Source organism: Rhinolophus hipposideros, assembly GCF_964194185.1.
Source record: "Rhinolophus hipposideros genome assembly, chromosome: 25".
Classification (NCBI taxonomy): domain Eukaryota; kingdom Metazoa; phylum Chordata; class Mammalia; order Chiroptera; family Rhinolophidae; genus Rhinolophus; species Rhinolophus hipposideros.
In genome coordinates, this window is record NC_138071.1 from 30,003,038 (window position 1) to 30,020,510 (window position 17,473).

Below are 17,473 nucleotides of genomic sequence, written 5' to 3' on the forward strand. Positions count from 1 at the left end.
ATATTTACCATCTGGATGGAGTTGTAAAAAGGTTCTGAATTGTGCCTCAACAATAGCAAATGAAAGAAAATGATTCCTTTTCTGGGGAAAGTAGCCTCAGCCCATCCTTTCTGTATAAGCATGTGTGACCATCTCGTCCCACACAGCTGTGTCCCAGAGAGGTGGCTGTTCTCCCCACGAGCAGCTTCAAACAGACGCTTTACATTTAGACTCCTAGCAAAACCAATTGTGACTAAGAAAAAAGAAATGTTTCCATTTCCAGACTTGAGGAATTGTGTGAATAAAGGACAAATCCCATGCTTTCAGTCTCTGGTTGGAATGGTGGCGGTAACCCCGAGAAACCACTGCTGAGACTGCAGGGTCAGTCTTTCTGGAGTCAAGGATCATTGCGTTTGGCTCTAACGTGTTTTCTCAAACAAAGAGTTGAAGAAAGCTGCATTGGAAAGGTCAATATTCATACATTATACTTTCGTACACGTCACCTTCTCTGCGTGGAGACGCAGCAGAGCTGGTCCTGCATCTAATCCTCACTGTGTGACCAGGGACCACAGGTGCCTTTCCTATCGCTGGGCTGTCCCTCTTCTCTCCTGTGCATTCACTTCTCTTCCCACAACCATTTCGAGATCGACTATAAAGTCTTCCATCTAGCTGCAGCTCGTCTGGGTGCATTTGTGCGTAAAAGTTATTCTACTCTACTTTTTGAGGGAACCAAACCTTCTATTCTCTTCCTCTTCTCATAGGCTGACACAGAAACACAGACACACACACCCATACACACAGAGACAGAGATATACACACAGACACACACCTAGACACAGACACATATACATTCACATACAGCATACACACAGAGAAACACAGACACAAACTCACACACAGAGACACATGTATACATGCAACACACACACACACACACACACACACACACACTTTTTGATTGAACCTGACAGGCGTGGTGTTTGATCTTTGGACATGTGTCTCTCCTTTATCCCAGACAGAAAGGAACATTCTACAAGGTAGTTCTAGACAATGGAGTGTGATTCTTTAGCAGGAACAGTTGATGTAAAGCCAGGAGAAGACGGAGTGAGTTTTCTGTGAGTGGCTCTGCTCTGGCTGGTGTGGGTGTGACCTAACTGTGGGGATGAGCCCTGAATTTTCACCCAAAGGCCCAGACTCACATCGTAAACTGGAGGTGGCCCCACCTGTGTAATCACACCTTTTGTCTCTGTTCAAAATGTCCCCAAGTGTTTCTCACCATCTGCGCGTGTTTCCAAACCTCAGCTGCGCGAACTGGTGGCTGAGACAGAGACACAGACCAAAAATGTTGTGTCAAAGTTTTTGTGCAGTAGCACCATGTAAGGTGGCAGACACAAGCATTTGGAAACGGATTGTAGCACCCTGCACAGGCGCTTCCGGGAAGGACACACAGAATGTGTACGTTGGACCAGCACACTGACATAAACACACGACTTCATTTAGCCGAATGGCATAGAAAATTCAGCTCATAGCTTTGGTTTCCACTGGAAGTACTGGTTAGGTATAGTTATTAAGCTACCAGAAAGTTCAACTTCTGGATTTAATTGTAGTTTGTTTTTTGAGGCACAAACACTTCTTAATCCATGTTAAAAGTTGTACTTGCCTGCAATGAACAATTATTGGACAAGAACGGCCCCTGTAGCACTTGTTTACTTTTCTGAAATAAAAAGAGATACAGAAATTATGGTTATGTATTACATCTTCTCTACTATGTTATCCAAAATCACCAATAAGCCAAAGTATGTAAATCATATTTTGGACATCAATTTGCAATAGCCTGTTTTGACAAAGAAAATAATTACACACATTTTCAGAGATTTATTTTTTTTTCAATGCAAGTTATTAAACAGAGCTTTCCAAAGAATTCTTACACTTTTCCCTTTGCAGGTATGAACTGGAAGTGTTGGGTCAGAGGGATCCTCAGCTTGTCCCCTGCCCCCTTCTTTGTCTCTTGTTCCTACAGTTAATTTCACCTTTTTTGTTGTTGTTGTGATACGAGTGTCTGGATTCTTCACTGAAATGTTTGAATTTCGCAGTGTGTGCTCAAAATTTCGTATGGTCTAGCTGTTGTCTTGGAATGTAACATTATTATATTGTTTCAAAGCAGCATCTTCAAGATGCTTTAGACCCGTCTGTTTTGTAAAGTTTCTAAATTATGGACAAACCTCAGACAAGTCTTTCCACTCTTATAACTTTGAGTATGTTTAAAAACAACTTCATTGTGCAGATTTTAGATCAAAATTCATGAAAATTAACAAGAAGCATAGATTAAGAGTTTGTAACCAAGCCCTAAATCCAAACACAGGCTGATTTGAAACTCACTGTGGAATGAAGTCAGTGAAACAAGTATACGTGCTCACAAAGTACATCGAAATTCTCAGTAAAACGTTTCTGAATAAAGAAAATCAAAGACTGAATCTTGGTTTATTGGAAGGAAAAATGTATGAGGCGGGTGTGTTCTAAAATGAACTGTGTGTACTTGTACAATAGAAGCCACGAGGTGAAAGTTAAAAAAGAATGACAGTACAGAGAAATCTTTTTCCTTGTACCAGAAATGGGGAAATGTCACATTTCTTTGCATAGGCTTGCGGGCTCAGCACGGAAATAGTTGCAAGTGAAAATTCAGTCAATGGCTCCTTTGCTCCCAGCCCTGTGAGCCGTGAGGCCCGGGGCTGGGAGCAGACTCAGTTCATGGCGTGGTGCAGCTAAGCCTCAGTGTTACTGTGTTGTCACACTTCCTCTGTGACGTGAACAGAATGAGGCACTGCTGAGGTGAGGCCTACAGCCCCCTGACCAGCGTGAGGGGTGCAGGAGCCCAGGCAAGACGCAGCCTTCAGACGGGCCATGCTCCCAGCCCGCTCAGGGCAGCACAGGACCTGGCTACTGTCCTCTGAAAACACGCAGCATTGAAAGACCACCCCCAAAGGTGTCTTTAAAATGAGAATACCCCACAAAATAGTCACGGGGATGTGAAATGAGGAATGTAATCGATAATGTAAAGACTACGTAGGGTGTCAATGGGTAGTGGCCTTCCCAGGGGGTCACTTCATAAATTACATAAATGCCTAACCACACTGCACTGTGCACCTAAAACTAATATAAAATAAAAAAATGAATTACATGTATGTAAATTTGCTTAAAATCATTAAAAAATGAGAAGACCCAGAAATAAGGGTCAAACAAACTGTCCAGTGTCCCCATGGCCACATCACCATTTCAGCTGGAGCCTTTTCTTGCTGTTTGTGTACACTGCAATGCTAAGTTTGGGGGGAAAGGCGGAGAAAGTCAAAGTGAAGTCATTAAAATCAATGGTACATGTGAGCCACAATGCCTCCAAAGTTCTTGGTCCCTTGAGAGTAAAGCAGATACGAAAGCAGATCCACTCATTTCTCCCCAAACCTCCCATGACTCAGGCCGTAAAGGCAATGTGAGCCCGGACGCTGATGAAATAGGCATCAGACCTCAAGGACGTACCTTGAGTGTGGGCATGTGAAACCCAGCAGCTCAAACAAGGCCGAGTGTACGTGTGTGTATGTTTTTACATGCATGTTTGTGCGTGTATGTGCACGTGTGTATGCACACGTGTGTATGTGCATAAGTGTACTGTGTACATGTGTGTGTATTGCATTGTGTGCATGCACGGTGCTTGCGTGCAGAATCGAGCAAGCTGACCTGCCCAACCAGAGCTAGGGTGGCACTGTTTTTACAGCCTTTCAGTTTCAAACAAGATTTTACTGGGAGTTTCTCAGTCTGAGGCTTTTAACCTTGGGCCAGCTCAGCTCTGCCCCTCCAACATCCTGCTACAGTCCACACCTGGCTGTCCAGCCTGTTTGTAAAGATTCAACTCAGCTTCTGCACGTTCAGTCACTGGCCAGGTGCCAGCATAAAAAAAGAACATTAAAAATAAACATGACCACAGGCCTGGCTTTCGGCTGCACTGGCTTTAGAAAACACGACTGTAGGAGCCAGTGAGCAGCCGGGAGAGACCGTTATAGCTGCTGAGCTGTTTCGCAAAGCGCAGTAAGAACAGGTCCCTGGCTACGTGGGCAGCTCGCTTCTCCACCCCTGCAGCTCCCATGTTCTTGTGTCCATAGATTTCAGTTCTGTTTTCTGCAGCGTGTTCTGACTGGCTGCCTGGCAGCTGCTAGGAAGGCTTTGCTGTGATTTTAATATCCACGCCAGCCCACCCCGCGCTGACCCTATTCACAAACAGCCACGAGACGCGCAGTGTCAGTGCAGGGTGCTGCTGTAGTTTAGCATTTATTTACAGAGAATCATGTGCTTGTGTTATTACAGCGTGAAACACCAAAGCAGGAAGGCAGAAGCACCATAGTCCACAAAAGCGTTCATCTGGTCGACCCAAGATAGAGAAGCATGTTATTCACAGACGGGCGATACACAGCTGCCTTATTTTACGCTATCAGAACAAATCATCAGGAAGCAAGAGGTCGCAAACATGAAGAAAAACGGGTATTATGTATATGTCCACAGGAGGAATCCACTGAGAAAGAATGATTAGTAATACAAACCAACCCGTGGGTCACTGAGTGAGAAGCGACCGCCATGCAGCCACCAGCAAGCAAAGGTCAGAGGTTGTTAGAGGCTCAGAAAAGGGGCTTCCCACACTGTCCCTGCAGTACAGTCACAGTTTCCAACGATCACTTTTGTGACTATGCAACTGGGCTCATATTACTAGCTGCAACGTCACAAAAATGACACTGGCCACCGCTAATTAGCTGGCAAAGTAAGGGTTTGCCCATGTTTACAGTGAGCAGGAGCATGGATGTCATTGCCACAGCAAGAGTGAGTATCAGAGACAGACAGAGAGAGAATTCTTCTAAGGCAGAGCCCTCACGTGGGTGCTAATTATCTCCTAGCTGAGCAGCTTCTCTTTAAAGTGTAAATGCGTTCCTCTGGGCTCCAGATATTGCTAGTTATGCTCTGGCTGCCTGCCCCAGCGAGGGTGAAGGCTGCACTACGGCCAAGGCCCACTGAAGGAAGATGAGGACTCGGCTGCACTGCAGCGACCGGTGTCTCCAGAACCACTGTCACCTCCCCGTTGCTGAAACTGGGCTGCCATTGTACTGTTTTACACAGAAAACCACAAAGCAGCAATCCGTGTCTCAGCGTGATGCCCTCTGAGAACGTGACCATTCACACCAGTTGTCCAGTCAGTAGTGAGAGGCCACCTCTCACCACTCACTCGGTAGTGACAAACGAGGCCGGCCAGATAATCTTTCGATTCTAATGAGACTTTAAAGCTGTGTCTGGGGCTTCGTGTTGCTTTTAACTGAACAGAAACCTTCTCGAGTCCTATCTGCTACGACTCTAGACAAAGGGGATTTGCGGAATCTGATCGTTCTTCAGGAAGAATTGTCAGCATGGGTCAGTCATGGAGCATAAATTCCATGCATGGATGTGAACACATACGACAAACACACGGATGAGCGAAAAGACGGGATTAGGGTAACCGCCATCTTTGTAGCCACATCCATCTTGCCAGGAATGGCTAATTTTTGAAGACTATCGCAGGAAATGTGTCCCAGGTAAGATTTTTAGATAGCATGTCTTTAGAAATAAATTTCTATTAAGAAAATCTAGGTGATGGCTAGGAAACGAGGATGGATTGGGAAGGAAGAGTGTGCGGCCACTGTTGGAGGGTGTGTTTGGGATTCGATGTGGCCTCTGCCTCTTTAGGAGAGGAGGTGGGTGTGGACACGGTCACGGAGTGTGTCTGTGGATGTGACACCAAATGCATGTCTCCCCTTGCGTTCTTTCACATGCTACTGGGCCCAAAGAACTATGCCAATAACTGGACTGAAAGGCAAAAGAAATGGTTTCATAATAACCTACGCATCTGTAACACTCAAATCAAGGAGTCCAGAGATAAGCCTGAAGCCCATCTTTATGACAACACCTGCCTTTCAACCTCCCTCGGTGACATGGCTGTGGCCTCCAGGGTGGAAACCTGTTCAGACACGAATCCCTTTATGATCGTAATGTGATTAAGCAGCACCTGTCCTCATCTCCTTCTTCCTGTTTTGAATAGTTACCTGTTTTCCTTACTAGGTAGGTGTCCAGTCAGTTAGGTGTAAGAGGGTCTGTGAGACTTAGACCTCGGCTGTGGGTGCTGCTCAACACCTACTTTTCTCTGTGGTTGTTTATTCACTCACCATCATCCAACAGCCGGGGTAGCCAACGGCTGTCCCACTGGGAGGTACAATCAAACCTTTTTGTCAAGTGTTGCTTTTTTTTTTTTTTTTTGTACTGTCAATATCTTCCTGCAAGATGGAATCTAGCATTCAACAGTTCAATAAATACACTTTGAAACAAGACGACCCACCGGGTGACTAGCTGACTAGAGCATGAACAAAAGACTGGATGTTTTAAAACTGTCAGCTTCAAAATTGCACTAAAAATACAGACAGTCATGTGCTAACTACACCCAGGCTTTCGGCCAAGACCGTCGGTTTTAGAATCAGGGCCTACACCTGTTACATCTCATCATCGTTTCTAAGCAGACGAGCATCCAAACTGAAAATCTGGGCTTCATTCATCAACATCTTTGGGACTCATCTCTTGGAGAATCTTATCAAAAAGCACGATCATATTCCACAATTCTAAGGTACCTATTCTTCTCTTACATTTTAATGCCTCTAGAACTTCAAATCATCTTGCAGTTAATATGTAAATGACATGTAGCTAATGTAGCTCCCCTCCCCCTTCCCTATATATAACGTAAATGCATTGAGAATTTGTACATATAAATAGATGGCCCATCTCCCAGCGGGTCTGCTCCCTGCTGCTTGTCCACACGCTAACTGCGACGGCCTGCAAGTGGGCTCTTTGTCGTACCTGCGGAAATCCAGAAGTGACCTCGCGGAAGAAGGCACGCCCTGGTCATACCAGCTCAGGAAGTGGAACTGGGTCACCGTGCGCGTCTCATTGGTTTGCAGGTTCTTCAGGTAAAAGCTCCTCACGAGAAAATCCTCACACCAGATGTGCTCGGAGACAAGGTTGACCTGGCAGGAGGAGAGGGGACAGGGGACAGACCAGGCGTCGTGGGGCGGCCACTTAGAGGATTAGGAGGGTTGAGACCACACATCTCATAGCGCAGATGGGCTGACCGTTGGCTTCAAGGGCCCCTCCTGCCTTCTCAGTTTTAATACTTTTATACAAAGGGCAACTTTATGGGTTTTTCTTGAATGTCACATAGGGGCTTAATAGTCAAATAATCAGAAAAATGTGTTATAATCCAAAACCATTTCAGTTTTTGCCTTTTATATTTCTAAGTCACATAAACCTCCAAGAAAAATCACAAGAGAAAAATGATATTCCTGCACAGAAACACCAGTGGGGTTCCACCTGGACGAAGAAACTGAACCCAGAGCGTCACATGGCCCTGAGTGTGGTGCTTCTTGGGGGTAAGCCCATTTGCATGACCCAAGTACCACAACTACAATTCAGGACTGACCCTTAAGCTTCTGACATGGTCCCTGCCAGGGATGTGGGCATCTGACCACAGAGCAGAGCCAACATACGCATCTGGGCTTGTTTAACTGCCCGATTTTGATGTGGGTGGAAAATCCAGCAAGAGAAATATACTTTGCCAGCATGTACCCCAAATAAAAAGGTCGCCATAAGCCCATGAGCAGAGTGGGAGAACACCACAGATGGCAGGTTCTTTCTAAAGCCCGACCTGCCAGGAGGCCTCTTCCCAGGACTTGGCTCAACGGAACACCCTGTGAGGTCATCTGTTTGGTCCTTTCTGTCTGCATTTGGATTCATAAACCTTCAGAGACGAGGACCATGCAGTTCATGCCACAGTCACAGTGAGCCAGCTGTTTGGAGGGCCTGGCGGCCCTGACCATGGGCCCTGGGGATGCCTGCGGGCCAGCCTCCCCGGCTCCCGGTGGGGACCTGGCCGCATGGGGCAGCTACAGGGGGCAGGGGCCCAGGGCAGGCGCCTTGGTGAAGTACCTCATAGACGTGGTAAAGGTTGGAGCCTTCATCTGGCCAGTAGTGGTAGCACTGCCTCACGCCGTTCTCCGACAGGGGGGTCAGCATGACGATGACCACGCAGCCACTCTCCCACACCATCTGCACACAGAGAACGGCCATGGCGTGACTGGTAGTGACCACCCACATTCGCACACCCGCAGGACATGTATCCCATTTTCCTTACACACTTCTGCTCTGCAGCTGCGCTCACAGCTCTGAATACACTGGCCCCATATTTTGCACATTCCATGAAATATTTTACAAAATCTAGCTAATTCATTCCACGCCTTTTAAAACCTCCCCAGTTCCACGTTCAGCAGTGTGACTTGCCAATGTCTGCTCTGCGAAGGGAACTTCCCAGAATGCAACCCAAAACAGACATGGCGTCCGGAGTTGCCTCCTCAGCAGCCACAAGGACACGGCCAGCTCCCAGCCCCGCAGACGGGGATCAGCTGACATGCTCACTTCCTGGTAGTCGTCACTATCTGCGTCACTAGACAGGCATCTCGCTCTGTGAAGCTGCTCTCCCATCAGAAGCTCTGGAAGGTTCTTTTCAGAGAGCCTGACAGAAAGCAGCGCCCACCACTGCAGTTTCATTATTCATACCAAAATATAGCTATTCAAGTGAATTATTGAACATCCAAAACCGGTTTAATAATTCATAATAGCACATAAAAAACAACTCTGTGACACAGTCAACAACTGAACACACATGAAACATGGCAAAACTGGCAAAGACACAAAAGCCTCCAGCTCAGGTGCCAGGCCCGTGGCCGGGAGCGCAGGCACAGAAACCGCCAGGGTGTGGGCAGTGGTGGCACCGCCGGGTTCATCAGCTCAGTCACCGGGGAGTGCACATGGGCTGCCTTCCGGCAGCGCTCTCCTTAACTGCACAGAAGTATTTACAAGCATTTACATGTAAATTTAGTATCTGCGAGAGCTTCTATTTCCTTTAAATACCCATGTAACAATCCAATTACAATCTTGTTATTTAAAACATATCTCAAATATAAAATGCTTTCTCTTTAGAGTTCATGTCATTAAACCCCCCCTTAAGTTATATTTTAGAAATTAGACACATGCACGATAGTTCCCTCTTTCCACATCACGTGGCACAGACAGGCACCTCACGGTGGACCATTTATGTTGGAATTTAATGGAACCCACTGACGTGTTTAAGACAAAGCACACAGGTAAACAGGAATGATGCTCAGGCCTGGACCGCTCCCTTTTCCTTGGTGCAGAGCCAGCTGCACGCTGTGAATTCAAGGCTCGGGTCTGACTTGCAGCTTTGCAGGCTGCTGATTGGCCCCGGCACACAACCACTAATGTGCCTTCAGAAGGTGGAGGGGCTCACTGAAGCCATTACGAAAATGAGGAGAAACACGGATTTTATGAGTGTAATAAAAGCACAATGAGCGAGACCATAAACTAATCGCCCGGGCCTCCACTGTGCCACCCAAGTGTGACATTACGAAGCCCCGTCACTTAGGGTGCTTCCGGGCGAGCAGCACGCTCATTGGTCCACACACGGCGCTTCCACTTGGGCCGCCAGGCTCTCCGATGATTTGGGTAAGATTAAATCCAAATGAAACCTAATTTAAGCAAACAATCCCAAAGGCACTCGTGGGGATAATATTTCCTTTTTGGTCACTGTGTGGAAGCACAGACAGGAATTTACTAAAGCAGAGAAACAGGCTGCCCACCTGGGCACCAGCTGGGGCCCGGACGCTGGACTCCGGCACCTTCTGAGACAGTCAGCTGCACTCTCACGGGACCCAGGATGCTACTGAAAACCCCAGTTCACTGGCTCCTTTCTCAGCACACGCAGGTCTCACTATTTCCGTCTTCCTCAGTGTGTCTGTTGCAGGGCGGTGCCCAGCATCAGAAAGGTCCACTGGTGTGACCAACCTCAGCGCAACCGGAGTCCTTCTCTTCTGGAAACTACATGACGCCCCATAGTCCCTACCTGGTCTTGGTGGGGGCCCCTGAGAAAGGCAGGCGTTTGCCTGAGACCTGGACACTTCAACTGCAGGAGCACAAGTTCCAGCACTCGTTCACTGGCAGAGGACAGGGTTCTCGTGGTCTCCTGGCTCGCGGGCATAGTTATTGAGCAGCTAGTATGTTTGGAGGTGCCAAGAGTCCCACCGTGGCGTCCTGCTGTCCTCCCTGGGCGTAAAGCGGGTGACTTTCCACACCGGGAAGCAGGTGCTTGCACCCCTGGGTCAGAGCAGAGCTGCCAACATGGAGTAAAAATGGGCTGGAAGCGCAGGACCCGTCCGTGAGCCGGCTGTATTTCAGATAAGAGGTGGGAAGGGCCCCTTTGTGGTGGCTTCGCAGCCGTGCCAGCTCCACCTGTACGGCTGGGGCACCCGGACACCACTGGTTGGCCAGCCAGGGTGTCGTGAGGGTCAGGGCCTGCTGGGGGTGAGCCTGGTGGCTCTTGGCTGTCAGGAAGCATGACGGCCACCACCTGCTGTGGTCTCTGGAGCCCACCCGAGGCTGGGTCACTCAATGGTGACGTAGAGAAGAAACTCGCGATGACGACACAGCTGACACAGCTTGATGGGAACCTGGTTCTCAGGTGAAGTTAATGTGATCTAGTTCAGACAGTTGCGCAAGTGACATGAAACGCTCACTGGTGGCTGGTTCACCCAACTGTGTAAATTTACTGACTGCTGATAAGACCACCCTGTGCTTTGTCATGGGTTGGATTTTGTTCCCCCAAAAAGATATGCTGAAGTCCTTGCGGCTGGCACCTGTGAGTGGTTTTATTTGGAAACAGGGTCTCTGCAGACGAGACTGAGTTAAAGAGGTGATGTTGGGGCGACTGATGGCTCAGTCGGTTAGAGTGTGAGCTCTGAACAACAGGGTTGCAGGTTCGATTCCCACATGGGTCAGTGAGCTGCACCCTCCACAACTAGATTGAAGACAATGAGCTGCCACTGAGCTGGCCGAGGGGCAGCTGGATGGCTCAGCTGGTTAGAGCGTGAGCTCTCAACACCAAGGTCACTGGTTCAATTCCCACATGGGAAGGTGGGCTGCTCCCCCTGCAACTAAGATTGAAAATGGCGACTGGACTTGGAGCTGAGCTGCGCCCTCCACAACTAGACTGAAGGACAATGACTTGGAGCTGATGGGCCCTGGAGAAACATACTGTTCCCCAATAAAAAAAGGTGATGTTATGCTCCATCAGGATGGGTCCTGATCCAATGACTCGTGCTCCTATCAGAACAATGTCATGTGGAGACAGGTACACAGGGAGAAGGGGCAGAGACGAGCGACGTGAACATAAATCCCAGGCGCTGGGACACTGAAAGCTGGAACATGGGTCCCCCTCACCAGGCCTGGGAAGAAGCCAACACATCACGCTCAGATCCTGGCCTCCAGCGCTGTGAGAAGACGTTCTGGTGTCTGAAGCTGTCCGCTTTGTGGTGCTTTGTTCCGGCTGCTCCAGGAAACCAACACACGTGGTAGCACACGGCCTCCACTCCACCCTCTGATTGTTCGTGGAGTTGGAAATGTCAACTCGAAGTTTCATATATTAGGCTAATTAAGCAGATGGAAAGAAACCGCAGTCTCTTCATCCGAAGTCTTTTCTGGGTTTGAGGTACTTAAAGAACAAAACCCCTCAGAGCCTGAGCTGACTGAGGGAAGCTGGCCAGGCTGTTCCCCACAAGGCAACTGGCTCCTCCTGCAGAAAGCTCCTCCTCTGGTGACACAGCCCTTTCTACCTCGTAGCGTCCTTGTTGATGCTCCCGCGTCTTTCTTCTGCCGACTATCAGCTCCCTGAAGAAGAGATGCTTGGCTGGCAGCCCTCTGTACCCTCGAGGCCCCTAGTACAGCCTTCCTTCTAGTTGATGCTTCCTTGAAAACAATACATATTTTAACAGATTGTTGACTATTTCTGTAAAAAGAGGTAACTCAGAAAAATGCTATCAAAGGCTTGCCTGGCAGAAGTCCTTCCAGGACCTCTCCATAGACAGAAAAGCATTGTTTGTTTTTAAAGCACGCGATGGTCTGCACGCAGAGCCGGGGCTGCTGGGCTGAGGTGAAGGCGGCCTTCTCCGCGCTGGCCCAGCGCCCCCGCCCCGACCGCGCAGCTCGTTTCTGTTTGAACTTCCTTTCATGGGTGGAGCAGAGATAAACTAAGCCGGCGAGGGGATGCTGGGTCAAATTGAAAATGGTAAGGAGTCAAGTGGTGAGCTCACACACTTGCCTTCTATTCCTCACGTGCTCACTGATGTCACCAGCTGTCACTGCGTAGTCTGAAATGGACTGAAGAAAAAGCAGGTGTCTGAAACCCCATGCCCGCTCACCCTGCTTCAGGCCAACACTAAGGAACGTGGCATCGGGCCTTTTCAGACGCCAGTTGTCACACGTCACAGGCTGTCACACCACAGACCTGGCGGTGGTGACTGAATGAGAGGCCGGCGCTGACATGTTTACTGTGTCTTCCATGCGCGACCCACAACTCACTGGCCTGATCTGATTTTGTCTAAACAACCTGTCAGTGTGGCTGCCTTCAGAGAAAAGGGTGCGGTGAGGGAAACCGAGGCCCATGGCCGAAATGCTGAGTTAAACGCCCAAACCGGTCACACAGCCACGATCTGGTAGCAACAAACAGCAGCAAAACACTCGGGAGTTCAACCAGCAGTACCAGCCCAGGCAGGAGAAGAACAGGAGAACGCCCCCCACGAGACGGCTGGTCACCTCACTGGACTCAGGGCCTTTGCGGCCTGCATCTGTGGCCGGTTGGGGGTCCCCAGCAAGGCCACGACATTCCAGGCCTGGGGGTATTTATGGCAAGTGTTTGTACAGGAAGCTCTCTGGGCCCCAGGCAGTGTTGTCACTTGGAGTCACTCAGTCCCCGGAGCCTTGTTTGTGGTTCAGACTAAATATGCACTGTGTCCTCAGACAGAAGTGCCGCCTTCAGGCTGTCACGCTTCAAGGTCAGGACCTGATGTAAATGCACCTGATCCAGCTAGGAATGGGGGAGGAGGAAGGAGGAAGGAAGGGAGAGAGACTGGGGAACCAATACTACTCATAAAAGCAGAACAGCCAGATGTTTTCAGCTGGGACCCATAAAAATCAGCTAAAAAAGAAACGCAAGACACGTGCTTTTCATCCCGGCTGGTGTAAGTTCCGACCTGTGTGAAATGAGGGGATGCAAACTCCCCATTGCAGCACACCCCGCAGAGGTGACTGTTTTCAAACCCCACATTTAGATAAGGGGATATGACAAACATTTTATCTGTAAAGGTCTGTGAACTTATGTCCAACAAGACTGAATATTTGAAGTAAAAATCCTGGAAAATCTAGGGTATGTGGTTAAAATGAACTCACGGCAATGAAAAGTCAGGTTTTTCCCTAAGCAACGAACTCTCCTCAATTCTTTGATTTCCCTTTAATTTAATCAAAAGCAACGTACTTTAAAAATCAACCAACCTGGAAGTTACTGGGGCTCCTAAGTATTAGGGAATCGGTGACATCACCAAGTATGGCTTCTCTGTCACTCACTGCCTGGGCATAGAGGTCTGGGCACATCCCACACCCTCAGCCAGCCTCTTAGGTAGGCCAACGACTGGTCTCAGGAGGAAGGGACCCTCGGCCCTGGGTCTGCGTGGGGGTTGGGGAGCCCTGGGCGGCCCAGTGCCATCCTCTCTGGATGCTCCAGGCCAGGCCCCCAGGTGCCACCCGCCTGGAGTTGGCACTTGGCAACAGGTAGGTCGTGTCTCCCACACCTTCCCAGCCACAGGGTCAGACCAGTGGGCAGCTGACCTCTGTCCCCTTCTCCTCCACCTGTGCCTCTTCCCCCCTCCCCCATGTACTTGGTCAACAACAGCCAGAACTCAGCCGCCTGGGCTGCCATAGGGGCCAGGTGTCAGGTCCTCTCTGGAGGTTATTTTGCAGTCCTAAACCAGTAAGGATAATGCCTCACAAGACTAAGCTCATCTTCCAATGTAAAATTTACTGGGATATAAACGCTGTCCTTGGGAGGCCCTGGAGCTCTGTTCACGACCCCACAGCCCACGGACCACTCCCCACCCACAGCCCCCAGCCCCACCCTTCAGGGCCCTCACCAGTTGCCTTTCTGCCCCAAGTCCTCCTCCTTTTTGGCTTTTCCTTCTGTGCATCTCAAAACTCTCCATTGTGGCCATTTCCCCCCAGCCCTGAAGTCTGATCTGTGTTGATTTTAGATGTCACAGCCCTTGGTGACCTGGAGCTGAACACAGCCCTGCAGACCCGGCCTGACCCGCAGAGAAGAGAGCCGGAATATTTCTACGACCTCAAAGAACACAGCCCAAGACTGTTCCACGTAAAAAAAAAAAAGTGTTTAACTGAGAAAGGCTCCCCTCCCCCCTGGACTGTTCTCTTTAAAATGCATATTATTTCTAAGCGAGTTTACATCTTTCTGAGTAAAACTGATTTCTGAACCTCCCATGTGTGGCGACGACGGCACAGTTGCCTGATGGCTGAGGGGGACTCGGGACTCAGTGCAGGGCCTCTGCGGGCTCGGAATATACTTACTTCTAGGGTTGGTATACAAGACAGGTATTTACAGTTAAACCTTAAAACGCACAGTCCATACTGAGAGAAAGACTTGGAACCACTAGGTAGGAACAGTTCGCTGAAGCAGAGTCAGCGTGTGGTTGTAACAGCTCCTCCGTTGTTATTTTCTGGGTCCCGTTTCTAGGTGCCGGGTACTGGGAGCTGAGCCCCCAGGGGACAAGGGCAGAGTGTTGGGGAGGTCAGCCCCCCGCAGGAGAGCTGACGGCGGCCTGCTGGTGCAGGAGAAATTCTGCAGTGGGGTGAAGGTGGAAGGATTGGCATTGCTGACTCAAATGCCAGGGACACAGTGTTCTAGAAATCTCCTATTTACGCGAAGACAGAGGCATGAGGCTTACTCCCTCTACTGGATCTCCTCAGTCCAAGGACAGGCCTCGAACTCTGCTTCCCTGCCCCCGTCCCCTCTCGCCAGACTCCTGTAGCCACATTGCCATATTGATGCCCAATCAATGTCTACTTTCTTCTTAGCCACTGTAATGGGTTGAACAGTGTCCACTGAAAATCCAAACCACCTTGGAACAGTGAACGTGACCTTGTTTGGAAACGGGGTCTCTGCAGATATAACCAAGATAAGATGAGGTCACACTGGTTGGGATGGGCTCTGAGTCACGTGAGTGGTGACCTAAGAGGAAGGAGATTTCGACACAGGCAGAAAACAGTGGGAGTGCCAGCGAGTCAGGAGAGGGTTGGCGGAAAGCCCTGGACGCAGCACCTGGTTGTAGTGACTGGTTGATGGACTTGAGCAATGCTCCCGAGAGGGGATACCACAGCCAGGAAGCGATGGCTGGGACCCAAAGGTTGGTGACAATGAAACACCCCAGGTTTGGGGCCCCACATGGTGCAGTAAACATGCAAGTTTTGGGCAGTGGGACCTGCAGTGACACTGCAGGGACCTGTTGACACACCTTCTGCCACCACCTAACAGAGTCTTTGTTCTCCTTCCTCCTAGGTGTGCATGGCCCGTGGAGCAGCCGCACTGCCTGGAGATGCCCCTGCAGACCCCATGCTCTGCAGCACATCAGCAGCCTTTGCCGTGTGGTTGCTGATCAAGGAGAAAGTGAGAGAAACGGGAGACGGCAAAGCCACCGGCCAGCCGGATTTCACTCTTAGTGGCTAACGCTAAGGTCAGTTCTCAACGTCTGAGGACTACCCCGGTGGCAGGGACCAGTCTGGCCTTTGACATGCATTCACAAAGACAGAAAATATAATTTGTACCCTTTGTACCTTCACGAGATTAAAACAACAGGTAGGGGACATATTTGAATAAAATATCATAATTTAAACATTAATTCATTTCATTTCTTTGCATTTCAAAAAAATGAAATGGTGAACTGGCTTATAAAGTAAGCATCTTTAAAACATTAGCTTTCTGGAAAGGAAGTTTTTATACTACAGTTTTGAAAAAATGACCGATGATAAAACTACTAAAGGCCGCCCCCTATAAATTATGAAATCAGTCACTTATGATGAACACCTGTTAGGAAGTTTGAATTGGCTGAATTGAATCCAAGGCATTATTCACGATTAACTGAAGGTCTTACTTTCAGAAAAAGGAATTAATTAAAGGAGCTTCACCTGCCAGAAGTCGGCCACGGTGGCCGGCAGCGGGCCCTGGGTGGCGATATACGCAGGGTTCCTGGGGTCGCGATCCATCTGTAGAGACAAGATGAACAGGATGGGTCAGAAGCTGGTCAAAAACGAGCGAGTTAGACACCAGCTAATGGACACCGTGTCCCCCCAACTGCCCCTCACGGACTCAAACAGGTGCTGGAATGTCAGGGGGAGCCCTGGGTCCCCGGGGTCCTATGCCTGGAGCCTGAGTGTCACGTCTGAATGCCTCTCTCACACCTGCTGTTGAGGCAACAGAAACCACATCAACAGAAATAAATGAAGAGCCGCCGACCAGAGGGACCAGATGCTAATGAATTAACCCACCACACAGGCCGGGACAAGCAGGGCGGTGCCGCCACGCGGGCACGAGTGATTCCAGAGCAGCTCAGCCCCGTGCCCACCACAGGCCACGTACGAGGATCAGTGAGCTTGGTTGTTAGACCTGCGGGTGCTAGGCCGGCGAGAGGACACCCAGGTTCTAGCAGAGAGGGCGGGCACCGCTCCTCCGGGCTGTGGAGCACTTTTCGGGTTCTAGAAGAACGAATGAATAGCGCACTGCTTCCTGCCTCCAGAAAGAGTTAACGAGCCTCACGTGGGCCCTGTTTCTGTTCCCACCAAAGCGCCTCAGCACAGCGCTTCACCGGGGTCTGGAGCGCAGTGTGGCAGGCACGTCCCAGGAGGGGGCCCAGCATTCCAGCAGCTAATTCCCCATTCTGTTTCCACCGTGCCAGACAAGGGCCATAAACAAACAAACAAAGAAGAATGCACTCATGGGTCTGCCGGCTACTTGATTGGTCCCAATGCCGCCCGCGAGCCTCAATGGGGGAAGTTTGGCTCAAAAGATCTTAATTATAACATTTAATTCAGAGACTGACTAAGCAGAATAAAAACAGAAAGAAAAGAACAGGAGAACAAAGCCTGGAGAAGCAAAGAGGATTAAACATGCCGAAGTTAGTGAACGGACTGGGCTCTGCCCCTCCACACCACGCCTGGGCGTCCTGAGGACAGGGCCCTGCAGGCTGGGTGTGAGCGACACGTCCTCGTCACCATCCTGGGACCCACTGACCAGCCCTCCCAGCCCCACCCAAAAGGGGCTCCAGAGCCCGAGACCAGAGGAGAGCGTGACGGACGGGACGGCACGCTGCTGGGGTCGCACCTTCGTGGGGATAGCTGTTCACAGACCACACGGTCCTTCATTCTTTCACAAGGAACGCAGCATCTACTCTTCATACCAGGGTTTGAGTCAAGATTTAAA

At 49.7% G+C, this 17,473-nt stretch overlaps 1 protein-coding gene across 5 annotated transcripts in view; it reads right to left on the minus strand.

The window, feature by feature from the left end:
- The window catches only part of PTPRN2 (protein tyrosine phosphatase receptor type N2), a 406,465-nt gene that overhangs the window by 13,826 nt on the left and 375,166 nt on the right, over window positions 1-17,473 (minus strand). For all 5 annotated transcript variants that reach the window (XM_081038718.1, XM_081038717.1, XM_081038716.1 and 2 more), the window contains 4 exons: window positions 16,183-16,260; window positions 8,017-8,136; window positions 6,892-7,058; window positions 1,640-1,693 (listed from right to left, as the gene is read on the minus strand). In XM_081038718.1, coding sequence (XP_080894844.1) covers window positions 1,640-1,693; window positions 6,892-7,058; window positions 8,017-8,136; window positions 16,183-16,260 — 419 coding nt within the window. The remainder of the gene's footprint in view (window positions 1-1,639; window positions 1,694-6,891; window positions 7,059-8,016; window positions 8,137-16,182; window positions 16,261-17,473) is intronic.